At 34.1% G+C, this 12070-nt stretch overlaps 1 protein-coding gene across 1 annotated transcript in view; it reads right to left on the reverse strand.

The window, feature by feature from the left end:
• The window catches only part of LOC128551322 (uncharacterized), a 24056-nt gene extending 16789 nt beyond the window's left edge, over positions 1–7267 (reverse strand). Inside the window, exons 1-3 of the mRNA XM_053532151.1 lie at positions 7136–7267; positions 6527–6690; positions 5537–5628 (exon numbers count right to left, since the gene is read on the reverse strand). Of these exons, the coding sequence (XP_053388126.1) occupies positions 5537–5608 (72 nt within the window). The 5' untranslated portion in view covers positions 5609–5628; positions 6527–6690; positions 7136–7267. The remainder of the gene's footprint in view (positions 1–5536; positions 5629–6526; positions 6691–7135) is intronic.
• Positions 7268–12070: the final 4803 nt, after the last annotated feature.

Genomic DNA, 12070 nt, shown 5'->3' on the forward strand with positions numbered 1-12070 from the left:
AGAAATTGCTATATAGAGAAGTATGTGGAGAGGTTGTTATATAAATGTTTAGCTATAGAGACTGTTATACAGAGGCTGTTATACAGAGAAGTATGTAGAGAGGTTGTTATATAAATGTTTAGCTATAGAGGCTGTTATACAGAGGTTGTTATACAGAGAAGTATGTGGAGAGGTTGTTATATAAATGTTTAGCTATAGAGACTGTTATACAGAGGCTGTTATACAGAGAAGTATGTAGAGAGGATGTTATATAAATGTTTAGCTATAGAGGCTGTTATACAGAGGTTGATATATAGAGAAGTATGTGGAGAGGTTGTTATATAAATGTTTAGATATAGAGACTGTTATACAGAGGCTGTTATACAGAGACGTATGTAGAGAGGATGTTATATAAATGTTTAGCTATAGAGGCTGTTATACAGAGGTTGTTATACAGAGAAGTATGTGGTAAGGTTATTGTATAAATGTTTAGCTATAGAGGCTGTTATACAGAAGAATTGCTATATAGAGAAGTATGTAGAGAGGTTGTTATATAAATGTTCAGCTATAGAGACTGTTATACAGAGGCTGTTATATAGAGAAGTATATAGAGAGGTTGTTATATAAATGTTTAGCTATAGTGGCTGTTATATAGAGAAGTATATAGAGAGGTTGTTATATAAATGTTTAGCTATAGAGGCTGTTATACAGAGAAATTGCTACATAGAGAAGTATGTAGAGAGGTTGTTATATAAATGTTTAGCTATAGAGGCTGTTATATAGAGAAGTATATAGAGAGGTTGTTATATAAATGTTTAGCTATAGAGGCTGTTATACAGAGAAATTGCTACATAGAGAAGTATGTAGAGAGGTTGTTATATAAATGTTTAGCTATAGAGGCTGTTATACATAGGTTGTTATATAGAGAAGTATGTGGAGAGGTTGTTATATAAATGTTTAGCTATAGAGGCTGTTATACAGAGGCTGTTATATAGAGAAGTATGTGGAGAGGTTGTTATATAAATGTTTAGCTATAGAGGCTGTTATACAGAGGTTGTTATATAGAGAAGTATGTGGAGAGGTTGTTATATAACTGTTTAGCTATAGAGGCTGTTATACAGAGGTTGTTATACAGAGAAGTATGTGGAGAGGTTGTTATATAACTGTTTAGCTATAGAGGCTGTTATACAGAGAAATTGCTATATAGAGAAGTATGTAGAGAGGTTGTTATATAAATGTTTTGCTATAGAGACTGTTATACAGAGGTTGTTATATAGAGAAGTATGTGGAGAGGTTGTTATATAACTGTTTAGCTATAGAGGCTTTTATACAGAGAAATTGCTATATAGAGAAGTATGTAGAGAGGTTGTTATATAAATGTTTAGCTATAGAGGCTGTTATACAGAGGTTGTTATACAGAGAAGTATGTGGAGAGGTTGTTATATAAATGTTTAGCTATAGAGGCTGTTATACAGAGAAATTGCTATATAGAGAAGTATGTGGAGAGGTTGTTATATAAATGTTTTGCTATAGAGACTGTTATACAGAGGTTGATATATAGAGAAGTATGTAGAGAGGATGTTATATAAATGTTTAGCTATAGAGGCTGTTATACAGAGGCTGTTATACATAGGCTGTTGTATAGAGAAGTATGTGGAGAGGTTGTTGTATAAATGTTTAGCTATAGAGGCTGTTATACTGAGAAATTGCTATATAGAGAAGTATGTGGAAAGGTTGTTATATAAATGTTTAGCTATAGAGGCTGTTATACAGTGGCTGTCATACATAGGTTGTTATATAGAGAAGTATGTGGAGAGGTTGTTATATAAATGTTTAGCTATAGAGGCTGTTATACATAGGCTGTTATATAGAGAAGTATGTGGAGAGGTTGTTATATAAATGTTTAGCTATAGAGGCTGTTATACACAGGTTGTTATATAGAGAAGTATGTAGAGAGGTTGTTATATAAATGTTTAGCTAAAGAGGATGTTATACACAGGTTGTTATATAGAGAAGTATGTGGAGAGGTTGTTATATAAATGTTTAGCTATAGAGGCTGTTATACACAGGTTGTTATATAGAGAAGTATGTGGAGAGGTTGTTCTATAAATGTTTAGCTATAGAGGATGTTATACACAGGTTGTTATATAGAGAAGTATGTGGAGAGGTTGTTGTATAAATGTTTAGCTATAGAGGCTGTTATACAGAGGTTGTTATATAGAGAAGTATGTAGAAAGGTTGTTATATAAATGTTTAGCTATAGAGGCTGTTATACATAGGCTGTTATATAGAGAAGTATGTGGAGAGGTTGTTGTATAAATGTTTAGCTATAGAGGCTGTTATACAGAGGTTGTTATATAGAGAAGTATGTAGAAAGGTTGTTATATAAATGTTTAGCTATAGAGGCTGTTATACATAGGCTGTTATATAGAGAAGTATGTGGAGAGGTTGTTATATAAATGTTTAGCTATAGAGGCTGTTATACAGAGGTTGTTATATAGAGAAGTATGTGGAGAGGTTGTTATATAAATGTTTAGCTATAGAGGCTGTTATACAGAGGTTGTTATATAGAGAAGTATGTAGAAAGGTTGTTATATAAATGTTTAGCTATAGAGGCTGTTATACATAGGCTGTTATATAGCGAAGTATGTGGAGAGGTTGTTGTATAAATGTTTAGCTATAGAGGCTGTTATACTGAGAAATTGCTATATAGAGAAGTATGTGGAAAGGTTGTTATATAAATGTTTAGCTATAGAGGCTGTTATACATAGGCTGTTATATAGAGAAGTATGTGGAGAGGTTGTTAAATAAATGTTTAGCTTTAGAGACTGTTGTACAGAGGTTGTTATAGAGAGAAGTATGTGGAGAGGTTGTTATATAAATGTTTAGCTATAGAGTCTGTTATACATAGGCTGTTATATAGAGAATTATGCAGAAAGGTTGTTATATAAATGTTTAGCTATAGAGGCTGTTATACAGAGGTTGTTATATAGAGAAGTATGTAGAGAGGTTGTTATATAAATGTTTAGCTATAGAGGCTGTTATACAGAGGTTGTTATATAGAGAAGTATGTGGAGAGGTTGTTATATAAATGTTTAGCTATAGAGGCTGTTATACAGAGGCTGTTATACATAGGCTGTTATATAGAGAAGTATGTTGAGAGGTTGTTATATAAATGTTTAGCTATAGAGACTGTTGTACAGAGGTTGTTATACAGAGAAGTATGTGGAGAGGTTGTTATATAAATGTTTAGCTATAGAGACTGTTGTACAGAGGTTGTTATACAGAGAAGTATGTTGAGAGGTTGTTATATAAATGTTTAGCTATAGAGACTGTTATACAGAGGCTGTTATACAGAGAAGTATGAAGAGAGGTTGTTATATAAATGTTTAGCTATAGAGGCTGTTATACAGAGGCTGTTATACATAGGCTGTTATATAGAGAAGTATGTTGAGAGGTTGTTATATAAATGTTTAGCTATAGAGGCTGTTATACAGAGGCTGTTATACAGAGAAGTATGAAGAGAGGTTGTTATATAAATGTTTAGCTATAGAGGCTGTTAAACAGAGGTTGTTATATCAATGTTTAGTTATAGAGGCTGTAATACAGAGGCTATTTTACAGAGAATTATGTAGAGAGGTTGTTATATAAATGTTTAGCTATAGAGGTTGTTATACAGAGGTTGTTATACGGAGAAGTATGTGGAATGGTTGTTATATAAATATTTAGCTATAGAGACTGTTATACGGAGGCTGTTATATAGAGTAGTATGTAGAGAGGTTATTATATAACTGTTTAGCTATATATAGAGGCTGTTGCACAGTGAAATTGCTATATAGAGAAGTATGCAGAAAGGTTGTTATATAAATTTTTTAGCTGTAGAGACTGTTATACAGAGGTTGTTATATAGAGAAGTATGTGGAGAGGTTGTTATATAAATGTTTAGCTGTAGAGACTGTTGTACAGAGGTTGTTATATAGAGAAGTATGTGAAAAGGTTGTTATATAAATGTTTAGCTATAGAGACTGTTATACAGAGGTTGTTATATAGAGAAGTATGTGGAGAGGTTGTTATATAAATGTTTAGCTATAGAGACTGTTATACAGAGGCTGTTATACAGAGAAGTATGTAGAGAGGTTGTTATATAAATGTTTAGCTATAGAGACTGTTATACAGAGGCTGTTATACAGAGAAGTATGTAGAGAGGTTGTTATATAAATGTTTAGCTATAGAGACTGTTATACAGAGGCTGTTATACAGAGAAGTATGTAGAGAGGTTGTTGTATAAATATTTAGCTATAGAGGCTGTTATACAGAGAATTGCTATATAGAGAAGTATGTAGAGAGGTTGTTATATAAATGTTTTGCTATAGAGGCTGTTATACAGAGGTTGTTATACGGAGAAGTATGTGGAGAGGTTGTTATATAAATGTTTTGCTATAGAGACTGTTATACAGAGGCTGTTATATAGAGCAGTATGTAGAGAGGTTGTTATATGACTGTTTAGCTATATATAGATGCTGTTGCACAGAGAAATTGCTATGCAGAGAAGTATGCAGAGAGGTTGCTATAAAGAGAACTATGTGAGTGGTTGTTATATAGAGAAGTATGTAGAGAGGTTGTTATATAGAGAAGTCTGTGAGGAGGTTGTTTTATAGAGAAGTATGTGAAGAGGTTGCTATAAAGAGAAGTATGTGAAGAGGTTGTTATATAGAGAAGTATGTAGAGAGGTTGTTATATAGAGAAGTCTGTGAGGAGGTTGTTATATAGAGAAGTATGTGAAGAGGTTGTTATATAGAGAAGTATGTGAAGAGGTTGCTATAAAGAAAAGTATGTAGAGAGATTGTTATATAGAGAAGTATGTGAAGAGGTTGTTATATAGAGAAGTATGTAGAGAGGTTGTTATATAGAGAAGTATGTGAAGAGGTTGTTATATAGAGAAGTATGTGAAGAGGTTGTTATATAGAGAAGTATGTGAAGAGGTTGTTATATAGAGAAGTATGTGAAGAGGTTGTTATATAGAGAAGTCTGTGAGGAGGTTGTTATATAGAGAAGTATGTGAAGAGGTTGTTATATAGAGAAGTATGTGAAGAGGTTGCTATATAGAGATGTATGTAGAGAAGTAGCTATATAAAGAAGTATGTAGAGAGTTGCTATATAGAGAAGTACGTAGAGAGGTTACTATATAGAGAAGTATGTAGAGAGGTTGCTATACAGAGAAGTATGTAGAGTTTATTATATAAATGTTAAGCAATAGAAGCTGTTATACAGAGAAGTTGCTGTATAGAGAAGTATTAAGAGAGGCTGTTTTATGCAAGTTTAGCTCTAGAGATTGTTATACAGGCTTGAATTATTGATGTTTAGTTATATATGTTGCTATGTGGCGGCTAAGCTATTCAGAGATTGCCGTATAAACGATAATAAATATAAATTTTCACAAAAGCTTAGGTATACACACAAAAAGATGCGATTAGCTGCAATGTGTTAATTAAAGTTTAGGTAAAGTAAAGTAAAGAAGATTTTTTAGGAGATTTTTTTTAGATGTAACGTTACGTACGTGACCAGTTGCACATGTAACAAGGTGTTCACAGTCTGCTGGATGTAACATCGAACTGCAGGAATAACACATGATTGGGTAGACTACATGATCTGAAAGTTCAAACATAATCATATAGCCTATGTAGTGAAGGCTATAAAACGATGACTGTATAAAGAATGCTGTATGCTGATGGCTATATAATGACGGCTACATAATGAAGACCATATACTGGCGGCTATATGATGTCTATATAATGAAGACTATAAAACGATGCCTATATAATGAAGGCTATAATTTTAATGTTTGGTATATAATGAAACTAGTCCCATTTTCGATAGGAGGATTTTTGATTGCTACACTACAAACTGGCATCAAAACGTTCAGTGTAAAAGTGCATGTAAAAGTATTTTTTATTTATTATTCCATAATCGGACCGAATTAGGAGATGTTTGTTACCATGGATACAAAATGGCTTCCATTTTTTGGTTCATTTATTAACTAATAATTACATTTACAATCAAAATTGTTAAAACTGTCTAAAATGAAAAGAAACTATGACACTTTTCCATCTTCCCTAAGGCCAGTGTAAAATAAATTATTTTAGGTCGATTGTGAAACAAGTTCTACAACTTATATTAATCATCATCGACACCTCATCTCTGATGAAATCTATGAGAGAAGCAGCTAGTATTCGTTTAATGCTGACCATCAAGCAAGGACGCTTATGGTACCATTTTTCGCGCCACTGGTATGACGCGAGTTGACGCTCTACAACTAGAATGTCGAGGTGTTAAAAGCGAACCAAATTTTACGACTGGGATGTTCGTCATTTTGATCAGTAGATTTCCGTTTAAACACCGAGTATGAAAAAATATATTTGAATAGACATAACTGTTTACTTAAAATTGTCTAAGGGAAAAGTTAAATATCTTGCAAAATTTCAAGCCTTGCAACCATTTTTTCGAAATGTCTGGCAAGGAAAATACCGAAATAGTAAGAAAATCATACGTGTAGTTTTTGGTGGTATCGTTGTAGTAACAGCTGTTGTTGTTCTTGTTGTTGATGTTTGTGGTGTTGTTGTTGTTGTTCTTGTTGTTGATGTTTGTGTGTTGTTGTGTTGTTGTTCTTGTTGTTGATGTTTGTGTTGTTGTTGTTGTTGCTGCTGTTGTTACCTTCAAATAAAATAGATATGCAGAAAAAAGCGTGCAGCTGCGTTGGAATTGACACATGCTGCATTGAGAAGTGAGAAAAAATGCACAATAATCAAGATATAAAATACAAAAGATATAGCGGGGAGGCGGTCCATATACTATCACGGTTCGTTTATGATTGCGAGAAAGTTCATTTACTTCTGAGAGTTTCTAATTGAATATATACATAGGATATGCAATGCATTTGAATTAGACACCAAAACAATGACATTGCTGGAATATTGTGTACTGGTAACTATAAAACTATGGTTGCTTCGGGCAACGTGAAAGAACGAAATAACGACATGGACCTTACGCCCTAAATCTTCGTCTTTTCCGTGGCCGAAACATCGATACAACAAAAAGACAGTAAGTCGTAATCGTCTCTACGACATAACGAAAAGAATCAACGAGTAGTAACACTTACTGTTGGTGTGGATGGCACTAGTGGTGGTTTGGTCGGCGTTTCTCCGCAGTGGTTGTTACACAGGTCCTGTTTGCAACAGTTGTTACAAAACAAGTGAGATCTTTTAGCGTGATTTTGCATACTATGACACACCTAAAATGAGGTTGTTACGTCGTACACTGATTTTATAGAACTTAAGCAGGTATTCATTAAGGAACGGGACGGAAAGAAAAGCCTCAACATAATCAGCGTCGACATAAATTAAGAGGATCTAAATGTATGCAATTATTAATGGGTAACAGACTGGGTATTTTTTGCGTTACATTTATTTTGCATGTCATAGACAACATATACGAGTATATTTGTGTTGTTAAGAATTCGCTCTATACATTTATACTTTAGAAATAATAATGCTTATAATTCAAGAGTGGTTTAAATTCGCTCGTTGCAAGGTTCGCGAATATTTGAAAAATAAATCCATCGCATACTAACCAAATTTACAATAATTTGATATTCATTGTAAAGAGACCTATTACCGCGCTGTAACAGATACTTAATATAAACATAATGTTGGCCCATTTTCTTAATACAGACTTCATGCTTCCATTTCATAACCGAATATAAAACTTCATTTAACATAGTGATAACTGAGACTGACTTCGTTTCACATAGTGTTAACAGAGACTTACTGACTTCATTTCATATAGTGTTAACTGGGACTTACTGACTTCATTTCATATAGTGTTAACTGAGACTTACTGACTTCCTTTCATATAGTGTTAACTGAGACTTACTGACTTCGTTTCACATAGTGTTCATAGAGACTTACTGACTTCGTTTCACATAGTGTTAACAGAGACTTACTGACTTCGTTTCACATAGTGTTAACTGAGACTTACTTCGTTTCACATAGTGTTAACAGAGACTTACTGACTTCGTTCACATAGTGTTAACAGAGACTTACTGACTTCGTTTCACATAGTGTTAACAGAGACTTACTGATTCGTTTCACATAGTGTTAACGAGTACTTCGTTCACAAGTGTTAACAGAGACTTACTGACTTCGTTTCACAAGTGTTAACGAGACTATTCGTTCACATAGTGTTAACGAGACTTACTGACTTGTTTCACTAGTGTTAACGACACTGACTTCGTTCACAAGGTTAACAGAGACTTACTGACTTCGTTTCACATAGTGTTAACCGAGACTTACTGACTTCGTTTCACATAGTGTTAACTGAGACTGACTTCGTTTCACATAGTGTTAACAGAGACTTACTGATTTCGTTTCACATAGTGTTAACTGAGACTGACTTCGTTTCACATAGTGTTAACAGAGACTTACTGACTTCGTTTCACATAGTGTTAACAGAGACTACCGATTTCGTTTCACATAGTGTTAACAGAGACTACGATTCGTTTCACATAGTGTTAACAGAGACTTACTGACTTCGTTTCACATGTGTTCACATGAGACTGATCGTTCAACATAGGTTACAGAGCTTACGATTTCGTTTCACATAGTGTTAACAGAGACTTACTGACTTCGTTTCACATAGTGTTAACAGAGACTTACTGACTTCGTTTCACATAGTGTTAACAGAGACTTACTGATTTCGTTTCACATAGTGTTAACTGAGACTTACTGACTTCGTTTCACATAGTGTTAACAGAGACTTACTGATTTCGTTTCACATAGTGTTAACAGAGACTTACTGACTTCGTTTCACATAGTGTTAACAGAGACTTACTGACTTCGTTTCACATAGTGTTAACAGAGACTTACTGATTTCGTTTCACATAGTGTTAACAGAGACTTACTGACTTCGTTTCACATAGTGTTAACTGAGACTTACTTCGTTTCACATAGTGTTAACAGAGACTTACTGACTTCGTTTCACATAGTGTTAACAGAGACTTACTGACTTCGTTTCACATAGTGTTAACTGAGACTACTTCGTTTCATATGTACTAGACTTACTTCGTTTCACATAGTGTTAACAGAGACTTACTGATTTCGTTTCACATAGTGTTAACAGAGACTTACTGATTTCGTTTCACATAGTGTTAACAGAGACTTACTGATTTCGTTTCACATAGTGTTAACAGAGACTTACTGACTTCGTTTCACATAGTGTTAACTGAGACTTACTGACTTCATTTCACATAGTGTTAACAGAGACTTACTGACTACTTTTCACATAGTGTTAACAGAGACTTACTGACTTCGTTTCACATAGTGTTAACTGAGACTTACTGACTTCGTTTCACATAGTGTTAACAGAGACTTACTGACTTCGTTTCACATAGTGTTAACAGAGACTTACTGACTTCGTTTCACATAGTGTTAACAGAGACTTACTGACTTCGTTTCATATAGTGTTAACAGAGACTTACTGACTTCGTTTCACATAGTGTTAAAGAGACTTACTGACTTCGTTTCACATAGTGTTAACAGAGACTTACTGACTTCGTTTCACATAGTGTTAACGAGACTGACTTCGTTCACTAGTGTTAACAGAGACTTACTGACTTCGTTTCACATAGTGTTAACAGAGACTTACGACTTCGTTTCACATAGTGTTAACTGAGACTGACTTCGTTTCACATAGTGTTAACAGAGACTTACTGACTTCGTTTCACATAGTGTTAACTGAGACTGACTTCGTTTCACATAGTGTTAACAGAGACTTACTGACTTCGTTTCACATAGTGTTAACAGAGACTTACTGACTTCATTTCATATAGTGTTAACAGAATCTTACTGATTACTTTTCACATAGTGTTAATAGAGACTTACTGACTTCGTTTCACATAGTGTTAACAGAGACTTACTGATTTCGTTTCACATAGTGTTAACAGAGACTTATTGATTTCGTTTCACATAGTGTTAACAGACTTACTGATTTCGTTTCACATAGTGTTAACAGAGACTTACTGATTTCGTTTCACATAGTGTTAACAGAGACTTATTGATTTCGTTTCACATAGTGTTAACAGAGACTTACTGATTTCGTTTCACATAGTGTTAACAGAGATTTACTGATTTCGTTTCACATAGTGTTAACCGAGAATTTCTGACTTCGTTTCACATAGTGTTAACTGAGACTTCCTTCGTTTCACATAGTGTTAACAGAGACTTACTGATTTCGTTTCACATAGTGTTAACAGAGACTTACTGATTTCGTTTCACATAGTGTTAACAGAGACTTATTGATTTCGTTTCACATAGTGTTAACAGACTTACTGATTTGTTCACATAGTGTTAACAGAGATTACTGATTTCGTTTCACATAGTGTTAACGAGATTACTGATTTCGTTTCACATAGTGTTAACAGAGACTTACTGATTTCGTTTCACATAGTGTTAACAGAGACTTACTGATTTCGTTTCACATAGTGTTAACAGAGACTTACTGATTTCGTTTCACATAGTGTTAACAGAGACTTACTGATTTCGTTTCACATAGTGTTAACAGAGACTTACTGATTTCGTTTCACATAGTGTTAACAGAGACTTATTGATTTCGTTTCACATAGTGTTAACAGACTTACTGATTTCGTTTCACATAGTGTTAACAGAGATTTACTGATTTCGTTTCACATAGTGTTAACCGAGAATTTCTGACTTCGTTTCACATAGTGTTAACAGAGACTTACTGATTTCGTTTCACATAGTGTTAACAGAGACTTATTGATTTCGTTTCACATAGTGTTAACAGAGACTTACTGACTTCGTTTCACATAGTGTTAACAGAGACTTACTGATTTCGTTTCACATAGTGTTAACAGAGATTTACTGACTTCGTTTCACATAGTGTTAACAGAGACTTACTGATTCGTTTCACATAGTGTTAACAGAGACTTACTGACTTCGTTTCACATAGTGTTAACGAGATTACTGACTTCGTTTCACATAGTGTTAACAGAGATTCTGACTTCGTTTCACATAGTGTTAACAGAGACTTACTGACTTTTCGTTTCACATAGTGTTAACAGAGACTTACTGATTTCGTTTCACATAGTGTTAACGAGACATTTCTGACTTTGTTTCACATAGTGTTAACTGAGACTTACGATTCGTTTCACATAGTGTTAACAGAGACTTACTGACTTCGTTTCACATAGTGTTAACAGAGACTTACTGACTTCGTTTCACATAGTGTTAACAGAGACTTACTGACTTTGTTTCACATAGTGTTAACTGAGACTTACTTCGTTTCACATAGTGTTAACAGAGACTTACTGACTTCGTTTCACATAGTGTTAACAGAGACTTACTGACTTCGTTTCACATAGTGTTAACAGAGACTTACTGACTTCGTTTCGCATAGTGTTAACAGAGACTTACTGACTTCGTTTCACATAGTGTTAACTGAGACTGACTTCGTTTCACCTAGTGTTAACAGAGACTTACTGACTTCGTTTCACATAGTGTTAACAGAGACTTACTGACTTCGTTTCACATAGTGTTAACTGAGACTGACTTCGTTTCACATAGTGTTAACAGAGACTTACTGACTTCGTTTCACATAGTGTTAACTGAGACTGACTTCGTTTCACATAGTGTTAACAGAGACTTACTGACTTCGTTTCACATAGTGTTAACAGAGACTTACTGACTTCATTTCATATAGTGTTAACAGAATCTTACTGATTACTTTTCACATAGTGTTAATAGAGACTTACTGACTTCGTTTCACATAGTGTTAACCGAGAATTTCTGACTTCGTTTCACATAGTGTTAACCGAGACTTACTGACTTCGTTTCACATAGTGTTAACAGAGACTTACTGATTTCGTTTCACATAGTGTTAACAGAGACTTACTGATTTCGTTTCACATAGTGTTAACAGAGACTTATTGATTTCGTTTCACATAGTGTTAACAGACTTACTGATTTCGTTTCACATAGTGTTAACAGAGATTTACTGATTTCGTTTCACATAGTGTTAA

The sequence above is a fragment of the Mercenaria mercenaria genome, chromosome 19, assembly GCF_021730395.1.
Source record: "Mercenaria mercenaria strain notata chromosome 19, MADL_Memer_1, whole genome shotgun sequence".
Classification (NCBI taxonomy): domain Eukaryota; kingdom Metazoa; phylum Mollusca; class Bivalvia; order Venerida; family Veneridae; genus Mercenaria; species Mercenaria mercenaria.